Source organism: Ochotona princeps, chromosome 3, assembly GCF_030435755.1.
Source record: "Ochotona princeps isolate mOchPri1 chromosome 3, mOchPri1.hap1, whole genome shotgun sequence".
In the NCBI taxonomy this organism is placed as follows: Eukaryota; Metazoa; Chordata; class Mammalia; order Lagomorpha; family Ochotonidae; genus Ochotona; species Ochotona princeps.
Genome location: NC_080834.1, coordinates 4,256,759 through 4,279,242, shown reverse-complemented (window position 1 = coordinate 4,279,242; position 22,484 = coordinate 4,256,759). Strand labels below are relative to the sequence as shown.

At 44.8% G+C, this 22,484-nt stretch overlaps 1 protein-coding gene across 1 annotated transcript in view; it reads left to right on the top strand.

The window, feature by feature from the left end:
• Window positions 1–17,074, top strand: part of SLC9A9 (solute carrier family 9 member A9) — a 574,162-nt gene extending 557,088 nt beyond the window's left edge. Inside the window, exons 15-16 of the mRNA XM_004597757.3 lie at window positions 14,130–14,235; window positions 15,496–17,074. Of these exons, the coding sequence (XP_004597814.2) occupies window positions 14,130–14,235; window positions 15,496–15,723 (334 nt within the window). The 3' untranslated portion in view covers window positions 15,724–17,074. The remainder of the gene's footprint in view (window positions 1–14,129; window positions 14,236–15,495) is intronic.
• The last annotated feature ends 5,410 nt before the right edge of the window (window positions 17,075–22,484 follow it).

Below are 22,484 nucleotides of genomic sequence, written 5' to 3'. Positions count from 1 at the left end.
GAAATCAACTTTGTTTATGTGAGTGAATTTTCTAACTTTGCGATACATGTTGTGGTTATTGTTGTTCTTAGAAACCCTTTATCTGAGTGGGCTTTCATGTGGAAAACCAAACGGAACACCTAAAAGAGAAGCAGCTCTGATTCAAGTTGTGATAACAGGAAGACCATTTTCATAATTACAATGTAAAATAGAGTGGGAGCAAGAGAAGCTCCAGGAAAGTGATTAACGGAAGGCCAGTGGCACTTCAGAAGCAGTGCTGGGTAGGGCTGTGTCTGGATAGATGCAGGATTTCCATGTTCCAAGGAGTAAGAAAACGCTGTTCACGTGGAGGGTACAGCATATGCAAAGAACCAGAGGACTCATGAGAAATGACCAGGAATAAGGCTTTGCTTTGTGTGTCACACGCTGGCGCTGTGGGAGAGTCTGCAGAATGGGGTTGGAAAAGTCAGTAGGTCAAGAGCAGCTGAGGGCAGTGCGGAAGGCCATCTAGCCAAAGACGAGGCCATGACAGAGGCCTCTGGCTGGACCACTTGACATAGTGGGAGCAGCTACGCCTTTGCACTCTCGTTTGTTTTCATAATGAGCAGGACCCACGTGTAACCCGGATTCTTCATCTGCATAGCATAAGCTTGTTCAGAAATCATGGGGCTCATGGGGCTCTAGATCCACCCACCTGCAGTACATGGATCCTGTGGAGAGAGTGAGGCCCTCGGCCCAGTTTTTGAACCTGTCTCTGATGCCTCCTCTTCTATAGCTCTTGAACCTATTTCTATCTAGTCACATAACCACAGAGTCCTCAGGGCAACTGATTCGGGGAGCTGGGACCCTCAGGAAAGATAGCATGGCGTGTCTCCACCCTCCTGTGTGGAGTGCTCAGTCTGCATTGGAGCTGCCTACGTGGCAGAAGCTTTGGACAAAGGATTTGAAAACTCCCTACAGCTTATAAGATAATTTTAGTAACTCAGAACCAGTATTTCTTTTGAATGACATAGAAGAAGAACTTGTGTTCGGATACGTGTCACCTTGATTTCACTGGGATCACTATGGAAAGGGAAGAGCTCTCTTCCTCTGGTTGCTTGCTGGCTCCCTGTGGTTCAGTTCAGAAGTGACGTGAGAACTGACCTCAGCACATTGGCTAGAATTAGGTAGACCCACCTCCATTAAGAATATTGGTGCACTCATTTCAGGTACTTGAAAGAGAAGGAGTACTGAAAGCTGGTAAATAATAGCTGGTAATGTCTAGTTTAGACATAACAGTTGGTAATGGACTAGAATGGAGTAAGGTAGAATAGGATGAGATGAGATGGGCTGGAGCAGATGGGATGGGAGGTGAGGTTAAGGAAAGGGAAGAAGAGGGTGGGGTAAATCCAAGGACATCCTTTCATTATTTTTAGTTTTATATGTATGGCTGGGCAGATGTTGAAACATGTGGAGAGTAGTAATTGTGAAATATACCTTTAGGTAAGACTTACAGGTTTAAATGGAAAAAAAAAGGTTACAACTGAATGCATCTGAGACGAAAATATGCTGGGAGAGAAAGGGCTTATTTATGACATGTGACCCGGTAACAACAAAACATTTCCTTTGTGGCTGCTCAAGGATATTAGAGTTTCTAATGTCTCCTGAACCATAGCTCAAAAATAATCCAAGGTCACGTATTGTGATTCCTGCAAAAAATTCAGTGGGTTACAGTCAGCATTGCCATCATGTGTGTTGGTTTTTTTCTTCCTCGAACAGTTGCAAGTCATGCATTCTGTAAGGAAGAGGTGTTTATAGTGTGTAGGGAAGTCACAGAGTGGCTTGAGGGCCAACTAAGTCCCCACGCATAACCATAATGAGAAAGACAGTCATCCCATAAAGCTCCCATTCGAGTCCCAGCTGCTCTACTTTGCAGCCAGTTCCTTCCTAATGCGCCCAGGAAACAACGGATGCTTCAACTGCATGAGCCCCTGCCACCCATGTGGGAGCTCGAAATGGAATTCCAGGCTCCTGGAGTCTGGCTTTGGCCTGGCCAAGCCCTGGCCGTTGTAGCCATTTTGGAAGAGAATTAACTCCTGAAAGTTCTCTCTCTCCCCCTCTCTCTTTTCTCTCTCTCTTTCTCTCTCTCGCACGTGCTCTCTCTCTCTCTCTACCTCTCTCGTAGCCCTATCAAATGAATAAACATATGTTTAAAAAATTATAAGAAAGGGTTGCTCTTAGGTGATATTAGAAACTTGATCCCCAATATGAAAACTCCTGCCGTCTAAGGAAATACCTCACTTCTGCAGAGACAAGGTCTTCCCTGCATCAGGACCCTCGCTGCATCAGTACTTGGTTAGAATCCTGCGTGAACCCATGACATCCATTGTAAAACAAGGAACTGTGCCTACCTGGGTCCCTCCATATGGAAGAGGAGAGAAGGGAAGCTTTTGGAGTAACTTTGTAATATCTTTCTCAGAGCTCCATCAGCCAGCAAAAGAAATATTATGAACTCTGCAGGGCATGTGGTAGATGTTACATGAGTCAATTGACTTGGGGATGTTCCAAGATATTTCCAATACTTATAGCTGCACAAGGGACACAGGAAAGAAATCATAACGTTAGCTAACATTTATTGAGTGCTTAATATGTGCTCAGAACAATGCTAAAAATTATACCTATTTTTATTTCACTTACTCCTCTCCTTTATGAGGTCATTCTATAAGTTATTCCATTTTATGTTAGTTCAGAGAACTCGGGCCATTCGCCCACTCATAGACATTAAGCAGCGGAGTTATGACTCAGCCTGTCTTTTTAACTACTACTACTATCAAAAAAAAAAAAAACCTAACAGAAGAGTTGAAATTGTTCAGAAATAGCTAAGTACCATAGGCTGAATTATTTACCCTAACATGGTCATGCTGAAATCCAAATTGACAGGACATCAAAATATAACCTTGCTTGGAAATGAGTGCATTTCTAAACACAGTTAAGATGAAGTCAAGCTGGAGCAGGGTGAGCCCCTGGCCCACCATGACAAGTTTGCTTCTAAGAAGATGGTCACATGAAGACACAAAGAAGTGGGGGAGCACCGGGTGAAGGTGGGGCAGACTGGGGTGAGCTGTCCAGCAGCCAAGGCACGCCAACCACGACAAGCCTGGAACACATCTTCCCTCAAGCTCTCTGAAGGAACCACTCAAGCCAACACTTTGACCTTGGACTCCTAGCCTCTAGAATGGACAGACAACACTTTGCTGTTCTTTCAAGCACTCAGGCTGGGACATTGTGTCAAAAGAGTTTCAGAAATCAAATACATACAGTAGGTAATTACAATGGCTGAATAATTATCTAATGGATCCTCACATGATGTTATGGGTTTCCCTGCTGAGGAAATCATTGAGGCCTGAACATGTGGAGAGTTCTGCTCAAACTGAGAAGCAGTCCCAGCATCCAGACCTGCTGCCATCTGCGAGTGCTGTTAGCTGTATCTCACCCCGTGAACGCATTGAAGGTGCTGTCCTTCTCATCTGGGTACTCCCAAGTCGTGACCTTTAAGGCAGAAGTGACAGAGGCAGAAGATGGTACAATTACACAAGCCTGTGGTGTGTCGGTACCCACTGCTTACCAGGAATCAAGGGGAATGGCCCATCCTCAAGAGATGAGCCCAAGACGGGCTGGGCATTGCCGACCATCTCCATCTTAGATGTGAATTCTACTCCATGTCATTTGAATGGAATTCGTCTGCATCTGGTAGACAGTGAAGATCCCTGGAGATCCATGGATCCCTCTTGTACTAGGAAAAGTCAGAATAGTGAAGAGTCTATCATTATTATTATTACCCCTGCAACTCATAGATGCAACACCTAAAAACCCAGGATCCTCACAAGAGCAAGAATCTTTGTGCATGGCATCATTCAGACCAGCAATTGTTAAAATGCAACTGACCAGCTCCTACTCAAGGGCGTCAGGTTCTGAGTCCAGCAATCCACATTTTAACAAACACACCGGAGATTCAGGCACGGATGATCAAGTGACCACACGTGGAGAAACCATGGGTTTAGCCCTTCTTCCTATTGAGATCCACCCAAGGATGTGGATCAGGTGAATGCTCATGTTTCCTCCAGCCTTGTTATCACCGTATGTCCTCTTCGCTATCTTGGGTCTGTCTGTCCCACTTAACGTTGGCTGCCTTGGTGCCCTAGCACTATCTTCTTGTCTCTAACTCTTCCAGGAGACTCTGCAGCCCTCTCTTTCTCTGCAGTCCCCGAATTGTCTGTCTAGATCTGAGGAGCCAGATAGCATTATCTGAACATTTGATAGGCAGATCTTGTTGATATCACTGCTCAAACCACCCTCCCAATACAAACAGGACAGGAGACATGCCACTTGTATCAGTCTGTAATCCTTCCTTATTTTTAATACTTAATCAGTTCTGCCCAGAGTTTCCTAACACAAGCCTAAGAGTTTTAGGGCACCTGGCAACTGAAGGATATGTAAACGAGGGAAGTGCAGACCTAGTTTCAGAGACACAAGCCATGGACAAGGGAAGGTCAGGAACCCTAGCTATGGGCATCCTCTGGCTTTCCTGACTTTTCCATAGGAAGTGCATTTGATCATAGACAGTTCCTAGGCAGCTCATGGAGACAGCACGAAAATCGCACTGGAGCGTGTTGCTATTCATTACTCATGTGCCTCACGCGAACCAACAAGGGTGGGAGATGACATGCAGTGCAGTTCCTGGGGAGCTCTGGGAAGACAGAAGCAAAGTCAACTACACAGTTCCCATCTCTCCAAATCCCTGCACAGAAACAGACAGAACCAACTGTTAACAAACCTAAAATATTCTGGACACACTGACAGCAAATGGACAGATTTTCTCACACACCCCAAACTACAAGCAAGGGGCAGAAAGCGCTGTAGCTCACTCAAGGTCAGTGCAGGGGATGCAGCTGATGAGCCTGGGCCAAGGAGAGTGCCTAAGCAGTCAACAGCATTCTCCTAAGAGTGTAGCTGGGATGTTTCTGATAGAGGTCCTGAACTGGAGTTGTAGCAGGGATGAGAGGCTTTGCTTTCTCTAACAGAAGAAAATAAAGGCTCTTGCTATGGAAGAGAGATGGGCTAGCACAGTTCAGACTCCTGAGAGCTGTCCATGGATCTGCTAGGGTAAAGCCCCAGCCTGAGGAGAAACTTCCTTCAGTGAAATCAAAACTATCCGGATAGAGATGGTAGTGAGCAAAGAAAGACGGGCCCAGACCAGCTGCAGAGGTAAAGACAGAAGTTCCGATCAGAAGCCACTGTGCTTAAACCGTATTTTAAAAAACCACAGAAGTGGGACGTTCAGGATGGAAAAACCTGTCTTACCTCCCTCTGTAAGCTCAGGAAAAAAATATTTCACCTTTGTAAAAAGGACATAAGAAAAGCATGAAGTCAAACCCAATACAGAGTTATGGCAAATACATATGGAGCAGAATAACTTGTCTACAGACAATGGAAACATGCGTGAAACTCACACCCACGGGAAGAACAGAAATATAACAGAAAATCCAGTAAGTCTAAGACATGAAAAAGTGGTGCAAGAGCTGAAAGAGCAGCATCTGTCCAAAAACTGGAAAATAAAACACATTTTAAAAATAATTTCATAAGTCAAAAGCAAATTAGCCTATAAAAGCAAATGAACACAATGGATAGCATCTTCAGAGAAACAGCAGATAAAAAAGGAGAGAAAACTTGAATTTAAAAAAAATGAATGATTAAAAAAAATAAAATGAATTCAACAGGAGGTGACAAATATTGAAGACAGGTGAAGATCAAACATTCAGAAGTCTCCGAAGCTGAAAAGTAAGGCAAACAAACGGCAAATAAGATTCGAAAGATTTTTCCTGAAATAACATAACAAAAACGTGCACGTGAGAGCATCAACCTACAGCAGTCAACATCAAAGATGCTCTAGTAAGATTAAAAACCTTAGGGGCCAGTATCCCATACAGGTGCCAGTTTGTGTCCCAGCTTCTCCACTTCCCATCCAGCTCCCTGCTTACGGCCTGGAAAGCAGCGATCGTTAGCTAAGTCCTTAGGACCCTGCACCCACGTGGGAGACAGTGAAGAAGTTACTGGCTACTAGCTTCAGATCAGCTCAGCTCTGGCCATGTGGTCATGTGGGGAGTGAGTCAGCAAATAGAAGATTTTCTCTCTCTCCTGTTCTCTCTATAACTCTGCCCTTCAAAAAAAATTTTTTTTAATTCATGACCTTAAAAGGACTTTTTTGACCATCTAGAAAAAAATGTAATTTATAAGAAAAATTATATTTTCATTTGATTTTTCAAGAAGCACATTCTTATGTCAAAAGAAATACAGTAATATAGTTAAGCTTCTCAAATAAAAATAAGGCGATGATTTTTTTTTCTAGCAACAATAATCAGCCCATATTGTTATCAATATGTTAAAAACTATGAGGTCTTCCTGAGGAATCTCAGAGCAAGACAATTCAAGACAACTGTTTATAACTATCATCCAAGTCTTCTGTAAAAGGGAGATAAGAAGGTGATATGCAAAAATGATTTAGGTAATTATTAAAATGGTAGCATTATTATTATTACTATTATTAGAAGGTTGTTTGAGATAAGAGAAAATAAGTCATTACAGCATTTTGCTAGTTCTATTATTCTTTGCGTCCTTGAGAATCAGAAATTCTTGAATTACATAGTGAGCGCATAGTGCAGCCAATTTTCACTTGCTGGTCAAACTTACAACTTCTTCCAAAACCAGTGCTAGGGACTTTATTATAATAGTTTGAAATCAGTTAGGGTAGGAGTTTGTACACCACTGAAAATACTATAAATATGCTTTTGTTTTAAAGTAATCTCAATTGCTAAACATTTACCGGTACTCTACTGCATGTAGCAAATCCTAGTAAATCAGAAATTATCATTTCTCACTAAAAGACACAGCAAACTTAAAACAGTTAGCCGGATTCTAGCTCAGGAATACCATTTTTCACAAAAAGACAGCAAACTTCAAACAAATGGTTAGCTCAAGGTCTAAGACAGAGGTAAGTATTTGATAAGCCTAGAACACCTGTAAATACACTAAAGTTCATTACCTTACAGTGATTCCTTACCTCTTGATGGGGTAATAGGGGGTTGAGTCATTATCTTAAAACTGATAAATACATGGAGTGAGTTAAGTGTTTATCTTGTCTTTCCCATATCAACAATATCACTAAGCAAACAGATATAATTATTCACTAGTACAATGACTCTAACCAGATTTGATATGGCTTCTTCAGCCTTTCTAAGGAGATAAAAAGGGAAACCAGATCTGAACCCATGTCTAGATACAGGTAAAAATTTGCAGGAAGTGCCTAGGCCAGAAGGAACCTGCTGAACTGTACATGAGTCTGTGATCAGCACAATGGAGACTATAGGAAAAATCCATAGGTCAAACACCTTGGACAAATCATAAAGAAATTAAAACAATAGAGTAGGTGCCTTTGGATTAAAAAATAGAACGCATTTTAAATGGCCCAAACCAAATCATCATTTGTTAGAAATACACATTTAATGCCATAACTATATGGGCCAGTGTTGTGACACAGTGGGGTAAGCTGCCACCTGGTATACTCGCATCCCATATTGAAAAGCTAGTTCAAGTTCCAGCTACTAAACTTCCAAATCTTGAGAGACAGCAGATGACGGTCCAAGTTCTCGGGCCCACACCCCAAAGGGAGACCTGGATTGAGTCTAGGCTCCTGGTTTTGGCCTGACCCAGCCATGGCTATTGTACACCTTTAGGCAATCAACCAACAGATGCAAGAGCTCTGTTTCTCTCTCTCTCTCTCTCTCTCTCATACTTTTCCAAGTAGATGATAACTATTTTTTAAATTAGAATATAAATTCTAGGAAGTGACTAGTACAAAAACAGGAGCTTGGACAATCAATGGCAAACAGGACAAGGTGATTCTTGAGGAATATAGCAGTGGGAATGAAGAGCAAGGTTGGCATCCGCTCCAGAGGCACACTCCCCTCCCACCCACTTGCACTAATCTCAGACAAGTTTACCCTGGAAGCTAAAACACTCTGGAAATGGAGAGAAGAATAGAGCAGAAGAAAACTAAAAAGCCACCTGTTTGCTTATTTGTTAACCTGTAAAATGGGGGTATAGTATCCCCCCAGGTCTAAAGAGGAAATAAGACACATGGACAGAGTTTATAAATTGGAGTGTTTGGTGCAGTGTTCCCAATAATCCTGTATGGAGATAAATGTGTTTTCTCTCTTGGCTGTGTAATGGTCAGGATTCTATACTTATATACTATTAGGGATGGGGATCATCCCTGCCCAGAGACCCTATATGGCCTGTGAAATCATTCGGTCAGGCCCTGCCAAGACAGCCACAGGAAGAACTCAAAATCCAATACACCGAGAGATGATAATTTTATGTTGATAATTTTGTGTGCCCCCCCCCCAATGATCTTATAAATACCCAAAGGCCCTTGGCACAGAAAAGGTTCCCCACTTGTGAATTACATGCAGATGCACTCCAGAGATGCAAAGTCTTCCTCCCCAGAGATATTATGTTCTTCAGTCTCCTGGCAGGTGTAACAGCCAGTGTTCGCTGTGTTAGTGAAGTTACCATCTTTCCCATCCACCAGACACGATGGAATGACTGGCAGATTATCATACAGTGCATGTTCAGGACTGAGTGGGGTTACCTTAAGTCTATCCTGATCATTCTCTTTTGTCTTCCTTTTAAATGTATTGATATTTTTTGAGAGCTACAGAGATAGAGGGAAAGCCAGAGAGAAAGATCCTCCATCTGCTGATTCATTCTTCAGATGGCCAGAGTGGCAAGGGCTAGGCCAGGCCAGGCCAGACCAGGCTAAAGCCAGGAGCTCCCACTTGGTCTCCCCCATGAGTGGCAATGGCCCAAGTACTTGGACTGTTATGCCAGGCCATTTAACAAGGAAGTCAGAGGGGAAGTAGGGCAGCCAAGACTGGAACAGGCATCTCTTCGCTGTCCTGCAGTGAAGGGCTTGGTGCGCAGAGCCTATGTACCTATAGACTATCGTGATGGTAAGATAGCCAAAGTTTATTAACAGCTTCAGACTTTTAAGGACTGAGGGTCAAGTAAGGGGGAAAGGGGCCCGATCCATTTCCATTTCAGTCAGCAAGAGACAGCTTCCCAATACACAATCAGTTGTTTAAGCAAGTCCTTTATGTAAACCTGTGGACCAGGAGGTTTCCTGTTCATTCAATTGCTCCTGGGCCTTTCAGAGGAGATTCAGCTGGCCCTGTCTCCTGCAGTAACAAAGATCCTGAATGTCCTTCTAGAGGAACCCAAATGGGTAGTGGCTTTGGCTGCCAAACCACAAAGCTGAAATCTGAATTTTGAACTGATTGCGAGACAGACAGAGATCTCCCCTTCACTAAATCAACCCGCAAGTACCCTCCAATGGTTAGGGCTGAGCTGAGTTGAAGCCAAAAGCCTGGAATGCAATTCAGGTCTCTCACCTGGATGGCAAGAACACAACCACTTGAGTCGTTACCACTGCCTCTCGGGAGGTGTGTTAGTACGCATCTGCTGTGAAGAGCCAATGCTGGGACTTGAACCCAGGCACTCCAAGCTTGGACACAGGCAAAACACCTGCTCCTGCACGATCTTCCTCCTAAGCCAAATTTAGAGACAGCCAAGATAAAACAGCTCCACAGGGTGCCCAAGCCTAAAAATGTGAACGAGGGCCAGCTGGACAGAAATTTTAGTGGGTTTGGGCTGCCATCACCAGATGCCACTGACTGGATGGCTTAAACAGCATGTTCCTCAGGCAGGTTCTGGAGGCTGGAAGTCTGAGACCAGGGTACCAGCATGGTCAGGGCTCTCTCTGCCTATCCTGCCAATGGCCGCTTTCATGCTGGATCCTCACTTGCCCCTTGTGGGAGGAGGTGAGTGAAAAGAAAGGGAGAAAGACCAGGTTCTCCGGTCTCTTAAGAACACTGATCCCATCGTGAGGGGCTCATGCTGACAGCTCATCTAACCCGGATCACCTCCTAAAGACCCCAAATATCACATGGGGGAGTGTCAGGTGACATGCGGATAGAGGGGGCAGCAAGCATTCAGTTTGCAGCAGAGCATGGAGGCCCAGTCCCTCCAAGGACCATGTGTTCATTCGTGCGGCTGGATCTTGGGGTTTTGCTTCTCACAACCTATGCAAAGTGCTTGAAGCGAGGCATTGAGTGTGAAGAAGCTATGCACCAGTGGTTTTGGCAACTTACCATGAACAAAGTGTGATGAGTTAAAATAATCAAAACAAAAGTCAGCAAACAAATTGGACAGACAATGAGAGAGCAATCAACACTACCAGGTGTGTGAGATGTTGGTTCAGTTAAGCACCAAATTTAGCCCGTCTTAGCTCTGTACCTACCAATAGTTCAGGCCGAAGAAGAAGACACCTTTGCTAATTGTCTTTCCTCTTTGCCACGTGTTCATTTCCCAGTAGGATTCCAGCTTCTCTCTGCCTCTCCCTGCCATTCCCAAATATGTGCCTTTTAAAAATGAGAAAAGTTATTGTCCCTCACTCCCAGAGCTTAACATTTCGTCTTGGTCTTTTGCTAGCCTGTTGTAGAAGCAAAACTAGCCATACCAAAAATACTCAATGGGGAATGTCCCTCACTATACATGTACTAGAACCTGATGAGAAAAATAACACATTTTGCAATATCTTCAGGGTTTTTTTTTTTTTCCTAAGTAAGATTTTTTTCACTGTATAATCATTCAGATAGTCCTGGCGATCCAGGCACTTCCCAGATACGGGAGGAGGAAGAACACACACACACACACACACACACACACACACACACAAAATCACTGATTCCCCCATTCCAAATCAATTAGATCCCTTTATTCAGTGTCTCTATAATGAAAAAAAACACAGCTTGACAGTGGGGGAGCCTCTAGACGCAGGCCAACCTCTGCCATAAACTAGCACACTGGATTCCACAGAACTTCTTGCTTTCCCTCTCTGAGCCTGTTGTGTTCATTAATGCAACCACTATTGTTTGAGCATTTGAAATGCAGCAAGCGCTGGATCAAGGTGAAGGGGACAGCCCAGCCCTCCTGGAGACCACAGTCTGGAGACAAGGGAACTTTCCATCCCATGACGTAATTGTTATTTCCTTGTGCGGGTGTCTTGCCTGTGTCCCTCACTAGTTAGGCACATAGAACAAAGCCTGTAAGTATATCCAGAGACAAAGGAGTGGGGGTGGGTAGCGAGTGAATGAGAGAGTAAAACAGGAAGATTATTTCTTTCGCTTTATCTTACACTACTTGTCTTGTGAAGCTCTTTGACTAATAATTCAAACCCGCGTGGTCTACCCTTAGCATGAGCTTTCTTGTCTCTAGTTCTTGGGAAAACCTCATTCATTCGCTGCCAATCTTCTCTGTTCATTCTTTTCTACCATGCTCAGGATCTGCTGTCATTTCTCATACCACCCCTGAGTATTTCCTTATACCACAAATCTCAAAAATATCCATTGAGCTAATAAAAAGTACTTTAGGAAGTTCATGGAAAGCAGGATGGAAATAGAAGCTTTGGGGGGTATGAAAAATGAGGTCTTTACCTATGAAGGATATCCAAAAAGTTCACAGAGAATGTATTTTATGAAAAAAAAAATATGGTGTGCCTCTCAAAATGTTTGCATCATCAGAATAAACTTATCTGGTAATTGCATTTTTCTTCAAACCCCTTGAAGAATCTTATCTGGCAAGCAGTAGGAAGGCTGAGGTATTGGTGAATATACTTTGTCCCACATCTTTTGCGGCTGTGGACGTATCCTTGCATGTCCCATTCAAGACCACAAAGGATAGGCCTCATTCCTCTGACACACAGCTTCCAAGATACCAAAGAAGCCAAAATGGCATTGTGCACTTTGCAGAAGAGCTTTGAATGACAGGTGCTGCCCACCACTCATGCTAGACTCTATAACAGCAATTGTAAACAAAACAGCTGTTTTTTCCATAAGAGAAGCTTAGAGGTAGACTTTGTGGTACAGTGCATTAACTGCCACTTGGACTACCCACATCCCATGTAGGTATGCAATTTGAGTTCTAGCTATTCCACTTCAAATGCAGATTCCTGCTAAATGCACCAGGGAGCACACCAGTGGATAGCAATCCAATTACTTGGCTCCCTGACACCAGTGTGGGATACCTGCGTAGAATTCCTGGTTCCTGGTCTTAACCTGGATCAACCTAGCCGTTGTGGTCATTTGGGGAGTGAATTAGTGAAGGTATCGCCTCAGGATTAATTGAAGAACTTGTTCATTAGGCAATAGTAAGTGTGTGTTTTACTTTGTCACATTATCTGGGCATTTTGGCACTCTTCCTTTTCAGGGGAAGTCACCCAGGCTTCTAAAAAACTCTTAGAGAGCTTTGACACATCTCCTCATGTCTCCCCTGACAGCTCTAACGATGGTACTGTCACTTTTCCATGTGGAAATAAAACTGACAGGGTTCTCCTTGTTCTGCAGTCCAGTTGTACATGTGTGTCTTACGCACTTCGCCTCCCTCAAAAATCTTTCCATTGGCCCCCGCATGACACGAAGCTGAGAAAGATAGGTGTCCTCGTGTGCTCCAGCCCAGGAGCCCCTGCCTGCAGCTTCTCTGCCTGCACTTGCCAGCAGAAATGAGCTCTACATGCACTGCTCTCTGCAGAACCCAGCTGGTCACAACACATGACTACCCTGATAAATGAGCTTCTTCCACGGGCGCTGACGGTGGATTCGAAATAGCAGGGGGAACCTTTGGATTATTTAAAATCATAGTAACTCCAGGCCCCAGTTCCTTCATCCATAAAATGAAGAAAGTAACACCCTAATGAAAATTAATGGAAGATCATCAAGGCCTTCTCACAGCAAATGCCAGGCTCTGAACTTTCGTTTCTTCCCTGATTCTTAATTGGGCACAAAGTCTGCCCTTCTGCCAGAAGAGGAAGATTTTCCACACTTGCAGACAGAATTGTGAAGCCTCTGGTGCTGCTTGGGGTCACTCGCCTCACATGCTACCAAAGCCACGTTCACGGGCATTCCCAGCTCCGATTCAACAGGTGCTGCCAAGTGACTGGCAGCCAGGGGCTCCAGATGCCTGCCCTATGCTGGGCTCCATCCTCCTTCTGTGTTCATGGCCGCTGTCCAGCTCCAATAGAGTCATCTCCAAGGCCAGCTCATGCCCTGAGCATGTGCAAGCCAGGGCGTGACTGAACATCTTCACAAACCAACCAATGTTAACCACTTTGCACGTTTTCCCCTTTTCCCTGCATAATGTAGCTTTTTGGAAAGTTAATGAGGTGAAATTCTCCAACAGAGGAAATAATACACAGCCTAAAAGTCATTTCTGATGGAATGGTGAAATAATTCCACTACTTTTCTTTGAGCAAAATAATAACAATAATAACAATAAGGCGACCCAAACCTGAAGCAGCATCTAGGGATTCCATTATTGATAGACTGAAGGGAAACATAATGGCTTAGATGAACAGGTTTGCCTTTTAACTTGTTAAAGCACTTTGGGATAAAGAAGTGAGAAAAACAGGTGCTAGACAATAGGCCAAAGCTAGCACCAGCTTATTTACATAATTTTATATAAAAATGCATTGATGTATGAAGTATAAAGTGACGGTGCTGAACGGTGAAAACAAGGTATTTGGGAAAGCAACCCATTTCCATTGCCTAGCTCTAAAATCACGGAACATTGCATGAAATACCTCTTGCTTTTTTGTGAAAATGGCTTGCGGTTTAAGGGGTGTGTGTGTGTGCAGTTTTCAGAAAACACCATCTTCTCTACAATTGTTTTAGGTAATTCTTAGGAATGCCTCCTCCAAGCAGATGTGACATTGAGTGGAGGAGGGGGAAAAAGGAGGAACATTTTGTTTTTATTTTATGTTTTTTCACAGCATGGTCTGCTTTTCATTTCATCGTGATTAAAGGCTATCGGGAGGGCTGAGGAAGTGCACGGGGCAGAGATTATACATAGCAATTTCTACAGGCCAAATTGCTTCCTCAATGAGGGAGAAGCAGATTCAAGGGGGGCTATGACTGCCTCTTCTGCAGCATGCAGAGGTCTGTGCTGTGTGAGGAACTCAATCCTGACTCCCCTTGACTAGTGTTCCTTAACAGGCCTCCCAGATACCTGAAGCCAATTCTAACCCACGCAGGTCCTCCGCTGACCACAACGCTCCCTGAGTGGTGCGGTCCAATTTCCAGGCTGCTCACCAGTCCTCAGGCCTACGGGGTAAGTACATGTGTCAGGAGACGCCCAGGAGCATCAAGGGCTCATCCACCCCGCTCCAGGAGGAAGCATCCTTAACCTTCACCACACTGACACGCACCTGGATCTTTTTGATTGTTGCTGATGTTGGCTTCTTCTTGTTCTTAAGATGCAATTTTCTTCTTTTTACCAGTATTTGGGGCCGTATAAATCAACTTGGGAGATGTGAAAGCAAGTCATGTGTCCTTACAAACTGTTGTGTGCTAAGGTTTTAACGATGAGGCCTGTGTTTTGTAGCTCAAGGGAGTGGAATAAAAATTGCCACAAAGCAATTAGGATTGTTAGCAGCAAGTGAAGTGGCAGGGAGTCAATGGAGAGAGAGTGGTAGAGCTTTAGTTGGCTGAGAGGTCGCCCAGTTGGCCACCCCCTTGCACACCCAGAGAGCAAGGCGTCTCAGATGCGCTCAGGCACAGCTGCCTAAAGCAATTGCTTAGCGTGGTCTCCGGGCCCGCAGCCTCTGCTCACTTGGGAACCTGTTAGGCTCCTGAGTCTCTGACAGAGCTTGGGATCAGACATCTGCCTTTCCATGAGTTCTTTGCTTGATCTCACTACAGGCCAGAGTCGGGAACCACTTGCCTTCTGGTCACCTTCCCAGGGTCCATCTGTAAGTGATCGAGGGTGACTTTCCAAAGCCAGTGGCAGAGGAGGGGGTGACATCTTCATCCTTTCTTTCAAAGAGCCTCAGTATGAGGAAAGCTTCGAGTGGCCAGATCCAGTTAGGTTCTGGCATTTGCCGCCTGGGTGACTTGTGTCTCTCATTCCAAGACACATGTTGAGAGATAACAGAACGGAAGTGGTGATTGGAGAATCTTGTGATGGGCAGGATAAGTATGCGCCTCCCGCCCTGCTCTAAAGTCACAGATGAGGCCAGCCCTGGACGCCTGGCAGTCCTCATGGCACCAGTGGAGGAAGTACCTTTGCACTGGATTTTCTCTCACTTCCGCAACGCGAGGAGCTGCTTCATGAACATGGTTTCCCTGAGGACGCTTACCTTGGCCTACAGCCTCCTAGGGCTGAGGACGCATCAAGTCTTCCAAACTGAATCCAGCCAACACTGCGTCACACCCATAGCAGAAAGCAGCCAAGGGAAGGCAGGATGGTTAAGGAAGAGAAACAAGTGTCCTCTTTTCATACATTGTGAGATTCAGATTGTTTTTGCCTTCTCCACGGACTAACCTCTCACTCTGTCTCACTCTCTCTATCTCTTTCACATTTCCAAACCAGGAGCAGCTGAAAGAGGATGATGTGGAATGCATTGTAAACCAGGATGAGCTGGCCATGAATTACCAGGAGCAAACCTCCTCACCCTGCAGTCCTCCTGGGAGGCTGGACCAGGAGCAGAAACCTTCACCCCAGACCCCGAGCAAGGAAAACATTTATGAGGGAGACCTTGGCCTGGGAGGCTATGAGCTCAAGCTTGAACAGACTCTAGGTCAATCCCAGATGAATTAATTGGCATTGAGAGTACAGATGTCATCACGAAGAATGCAAGGCCACGGAGGAACACAAGCCAAGCTGACAAGACAGGATGAGGGGAATGTAGAAACAGCATAAATTGGAGAGAATCAAAACCCTGTCAGATGTATCCTCCGGTGCCTGCAGAAATGAGAATTTATTACCATCCTTCTGTGTTACGCAACTGAATTTAATTGTTTGACAGCAGCCATTGTTATTACTGTAATGGGTGGGATTTGGGGATGGGGGGGCGGGCGGACAGCTGTAGTAAGAATGAACCAGATGTGCCGGTCTGCGGGTTCCACCCTGTAGGCAGGTCATTTGGATTTGGGATTCTGTTCCCTTCACCAGGGAGAGTTCAAAAGCAAGAAGAGGTTCTGGGTGTAAAAAATGTTGCCCCTAAGCTAAGGGAATGTTGTTGCTCCGTTTGGTCTTTATAGGGCTTGGCTCCCACTTGCTCAAAATGATCTAAATGACCCCCAGGCTGTGTGCAGAGCCAGTTCAGTGCTCACCTGCTACTGAGGGCTACACAGAGCCCACACTGAGTTGGGAAAGCTCCTGGTCTTGCTGGTATCCTTTCCACGTCGTTTCTCCCTTTGATCAAAGGGAGTTGCTTACTGCTTGGGTGTGCCTTGATACGGCTTCTTCCAGGAACATCTGGTCTATTTAGCCCAAACCATGCTTCATCGGATGAATGACCAACCCATCCTCACTTGCATGTGTGCCACTTTTTGGCTCTGCAGCATCCCCTGTGTATACGGGGTCGTAGAACCCACAGCACGTGTTGTTTCCCACATGGCAGGAACATGTGTAAGAGCCTGGACTGGCCTACACATTTCTGTAATCGTAACTGAATAGCAGCACAAGGGCAGGGGATGGGGGAAGAGCTGAGAACACACAGAGCCCAATGAAGAAAAGCATCAGGGCCTCCCCTGACAAGGTGTGACTCAAGGCCCACATTCCAGGGACCAACTCCAGAGCTTCTAACTCAACTGCATGACCTGTGCCTTTCAAGCCATAAACATACCTCAAACCTTGCTTCTCCGGAAAGACAGATGTTAGTATTAGATCCAGTGATGCAAGTGCCCAGGCTATGATGAGCTTTCAAGGGAGACAGGGAACGCCGGCTTCCTCAGGCCAGAGCTTAATAGTAATGTACGCTTCGCTGACCACTTGTTAGGCCTTAAGGATTAGCCACGGTGGTGTCAGGCACACTGCTATACGCATCAATCTTCTTGTTTTCCAAACAGTAGACTCTGGGGCACAAGTTGTTTTATATACGTAAGTATACTCTTGTCATTTCAGGTAAATATAGCAAGTGGTAAAGCATGAAGTTTTTCTAATTTGACTGAATCCTAATAAAATTTTGTTACAAAGTATGCTTGCATGGGCTCATGTTTTTTTAAAAATGTCTTCTCCATTCAAGCTAAGTGGTAACTCTAAACCCTTGCACTCAGAGTGCTGGGTGAAGCAGATATGGAATGTTAATATAAAGGAGATGCGAGGGTCCTGTGGCTTGCTGTCAGGTCACTGAACAAATGGGGAGAGTGGTATTGCAAAGAAAGAAAACCTGGGTCAGGCAGAATGGTGTAGCCTCCTTCTTTCCCCCCGGAAGAGACCAGAACTGATGGAGAACTACAAAGATGGAAGAAATATAAAGGAAAGAAGGGGAAAAAATAAGAGTTCATCTTATTTCTGCTCCTATCCTGTAAAAGAAAAGATGAAAACGTTAGTGTTTTCTTTCCCTTTGTGTAGAGAAAGACACCAAAGGGAAATTGAAGATGGTTCTGCCAGTTGGACGTGAGGCAAGGGGGAGGGAGCGAGGTCACTGCCTAGACCCAGCACCTGCTCACGGGGAACACAGAGTCCTCTTCCCAGCTTAGAAACAACATCTCCTTCGATCATGCGTGGTGGTAGGAAAGGAGGATGGGGCGCTGCTTGGCCAGGGCTGGGTTGCACTTGCAGGCTGACCCCAAGCAGGTCATATATTATGAGCTGGAGGAAATTCTGCCCCCAATTTTCAATCTTCAACACCAGGCTACAGTTCCAAGAGGTGAGTACCAGCCTTTCCCAGCCAAGTCAGTCCAAGCCCCAGGCAGAGGCTAGAATCCCAGCAAATACATCTGCCTAAGCTCCCATCATGGGGATAATAATTTGTGATCTTAAGAAATGCTCAGTGCTTTGATTAGCAGCATCAGGACTGTGAAATTCAAACTAGTATTTGTTGCCAGTTTCTAATGAATAAGAAAAGCAAAGGAGTTAGATTCAGCATTAGACTACCAACGCTTCCACCCATGATTAGAGCTGTAAGCAAGACTCTAATTAGTTAATTGACACACCAGACCTCCCTGCTCTTCCTCCCACACTTACACCATACAGACATTTGCAGGAGTGTGTGCACACACATATAGAGAAGCACATCCAGAGATCCACTCACTCTCGAGGACACATTTGGATCCGTGGAGGATATTTTCCATGGTCCATGAACTTGTCCAAGCAAATCTGAAGCCTAGTGACAAATGTGTCAGAGGCTTCATTTCTAAAGTCTCTCAGATTTCTTTTAGGGCACTTTAATCAGATAAATCAAAATTGAATTTTGAAAGGCTCAGTTATCCACCAATTTATTGTGTGGAAATTTTATTCTAGATATATAATAAATTATGTATTTGAAAATTACTTCTTTTTTTTTTAAAGATTTATTCATTTTATTACAAAGTCAGATATACAGAGGAGGAGAGACAGAGAGGAAGATCTTCCGTCCCATGATTCACTCCCCAAGTGAGCTGCATCGGGCCGATGCGCACCGATCCGATGCTGGGAACCGGGAGCTGTTCCGGGTCTCCCACGTGGGTGCAGGGTCCCAAGGCACTGAACCATCCTTGACTGCTTTCCCAGGCCACAAGCAGGGAGCTGGATGGGAAGTGGAGCTGCCGGGATTAGAACCGGCGTCCATATGGGATCCCGGGGCTTTCAAGGCGAGGACTTTAGCTGCTAGGCCACGGCGCCGGGCCGAAAATTACTTCTTAAACCAACTGAAATGTCATCTGATTAAATAAATGGCAGAACAGCCTTCTCATAAAAAAATCTTCATGTGTACTGCTATGGGAGGAGGGGTTCTTTGAAAAGTATGTGTAGAGGCCGATGCAAAGTCTCAACTAGCTAATCCTCCAGCACCTTCAAGCAGCATCATCCCACATGGGCACCAGTTCATGTCTTGACTGCTCCACTTCCCATCCAGCTCCCTGCTTATGGCAGGGGAAAGCAGCAAAGGATGGCCCAAAGCCTTGGGACCCTGCACCCATGTGGGAGACCTGGAAGAAGCTCCTGGCTTCAGATCAGCCCAGCTCCAGCTGATGCGGCCATTTGGGTAGTGAACCAGCAGATGGAAAATCTTTCTCTCTCTCTCTCTTTCTCTGCAAATCTGCCAATTTTCTCCGACTCTTCTTCTCTCTGTAATTCTGCCTTTCCAATAAAAATCTTTTTAAAGATGTTTTTTTTAAAAATCTTCTTAAAAACTTGTTGATATGTGTATTGTGAGAAGACACGGGTTTTGAAATTTTCCCACCAAAATGAATGTATTTTAACTCTCACTTCTTTTTCCACCAACTCTATGGAATACCTTCAAATTGTTAAATAAAAACAACAAGGCATGATGTGGCCATCCCGACAAACTGAAGAAGACTCTGGTAGTGTAGATGCCTCTTAAGCATTGGGGCGAGACAACTTTTCATTTTGTTCCTTTGAGATTTGTGCAACACACATATGTCATGCAATCAGTGTCAAATAGCACAAGAAGGTTCCTATGAAAGACCAAGTACAGAGCCACGAAAGGAGATGGGGTGAAAACTAGCGAAGTTGGTATTTTCCACTGTAATATTTTTTGCATACGGAAACATACCTGATGATATTCATTGTAGTACCGTTTCTTATTGATAAATATTGATACAAGAATTAGACAAAATATTCAGCTGCAGAGGGAACCAGAATAGAGTACTCTACTGGACAGCACTCCACAACTACACTTTACCTTGTTGGTGGCCTATGTGTGTTCAGTCACATGGAATTGTTTCCCAGATAGATCATTAGTAAAAAAACATTGTGGATGACACTACACTGACAGCCAGAGGAGGAGTGGGATTTGGGGGGCTAAACAAGGGAGCTTTTGGTTTATCTGCATTTTTAACTTTTTATGTGGATCCTACATTTATGTATTTGCTGTTTGTGACAATGATTTTGAAGGTACAAACTAGGAAAGTGAGTAAAGTAATACAGTCATTATCAAATTCCTTAGAAGGCAAGGAAGAGCCCTGCGGACATGGTCTCTTCTCAGGACGGCTTTAAAATGAGGAAGGGGAAGAAGGCAGTTCAAGAAAGACTTCACGCACAAGTTGCATTGGAGTTAGGAGTTAAAAATTGAGGGGTTTTACCAAGTGGACCCCATTGGAGCTGGCTTGTGGGGTAGGAGGTAGGGTTGGATCAGTATGTGGTAAAGACATTCAGTGGAAGAGAATGACGCAGGCAGGGCAGAGATCTAAAGCAGCCTGGCTTGTAGGGGGATGTTAAGATACCCCACATGGTGGGCCCCGTGCTGTGGCCTAGTGGCTAAAGTCCTTGCCTTGAATGCACCAGGATCCCATATGGGCACCGGTTCTAATCCCGGCAGCCCCGCTTCCCATCCAGCTCCCTGCTTGTGGTCTGGGAAAGCAGCAAAGGATGGCCCAAAGCCTTGGGACCCTGCACCCACGTGGGAGACCCGGAGGAGGCTCCTGGCTCCTGGCTTCAGATCGCCTCAGCTCTCCACTGCAGCTGCTTGAGGAGTGAATCATCGGGCAGAAGACCTTCCTCTCTGTCTCTCCTTCTCTCTCTATATGTGTCTTTCCAATAAAAATGAAGAAATCTTAAAAAAAAAGATACTCCACATGGTTCCTATATAGGTTACTTTGCGGTTTGAAGGTAGGCAATGGAAGAAGAGAAGAAATGTTAGAACTGTAAATCAAGTTATGAAGCCTGGACCATGATCTTGTCAAAAATGGGGAGCTACTGAAATATTTTGAGCATGGAAGATTCTTCTGTAGACTGTGGCGACTGCTAGTAACCCTGGGGGCAGTACAATAATCCTAGTTTGTATGATTCAATAGTCCTGGAGAAGGATGGCAGAGGATGGAAAAGAGGACAGGCCCTGGGTCAGAGTCAGAGCAAGCGTCTACAAAGTTGCCAACAGGCTGCCTGGCAGTGCGGGAGGCCGAACAAGCCCGGGTACAATGTTGAGTAGTCAATGGTTTCATTCATTACGAGGGAGTTGGGAGAGGTAACAAATTTGGGGGGAAAAAAAGCAACCAATTCAGCTCATCATGTTGAGCCTGCAGGCCCAACAGGTTCATGAGCATGTCCAGCTGTTGACTTGGATGTGAAGTTTAAACAACAGGCGTAGGCTGCAGTTGCATATTTGAAGGCATGCAATGTGTATCACAGCTTCAGGAGAGTTGTTCCAGTTCAATGCAGCCCTCACCTCTCTCTAACTCCTGTGGAGATTCTGCGAGTCCCTCCCTGCACGGGGTGGAGGTGGGGGGGTGGCCATCAGAGCCTCCGAGAAGGCACACAGTCCTTCCTTCCAAAAGCACAGAGCTGCTTCTCATTCATTCCCTGGAGAAAAGCACTGACAAGAAGAAAAAAAGAAGTAGGAACAAAGAACTGAAACGCACTGACCTCAGTGGAGAGACAAAGCATGCATTGTGAACCATACCCTGGAGAACCCCTCACGGAGAAGGCAAGAAGACAGGGCCTTCACATGAGACACAGCACTAGATATAGGGAGATGCTGATTTCTACAGTTACTGTGCTTGTGGTCCTACACACCTGCCCTGTTTCTCCCCAGCTGAAACAGTCTGTTTCACTTGCCAACTCAGCCAAAACATAGCCTCCAGCTAACCAATCAGACACCAAGCGAGGCGGTATAGATGGCATTCGTATTTATAAGTAGTTGACAATAAGTAGAAGATGTTGTGCTAAACAATCTGGGTGGACTTAATTCAACTCATTAAAAGGTTTGAAGAACACAACCGAGATTTCCTGGGAAATATAAAATTCCACCTGTGAACGGCAACTTCCAGTCATACCCAAGAGTGCCAGGCTGTCCCTGCTAATGCCCTGCCCTGCAAATCTTGACTTCTGCAGCCACCCACCACACTTGTGCAAGTCAATCTTTTAAATAAAACTACAAATGTGTATATAAATGCAGATGTAGAAATATGTATGGCCATAGCCCTAATTACAGATACAGAGGGTTTGCATTGATGTGTGTGTGTGTGTTCTTCTAGCTCTGTTTCTTTGACAGAATCACGGTTGTTAAAGATTTCTATATTGAGAATGATTCTAGAGGAATGGAAACTTAAGAATGAGTTTCCTGAATTGGCTGTGAGCTTTATGGAACTGATTCTCTAATCTGATAAGATCTATATTTATTAATACAAATCTATTTCCAGGAATAGAGTCCACATTGCTAGTCTGTAACATGATGTGGTAATATAGGCAACCCGACGCTAGTGGTTGCTCCTACATGCATATCTAGAAGAGGCAAAGCATTTGGCACCTACCATGGATGGGGAGTCCCCGGCCTGTAGGCCATTAAAGGCCCACAAAATCAGACCAACCAGCACTGTTACTGTGGTGGTAACCACAAGCAGGATTGGATTCAATATATCTACAGCAGACTGATTTTTAAGCCGGTAATTTTGTATGGCCTGTGGATGATATTATGA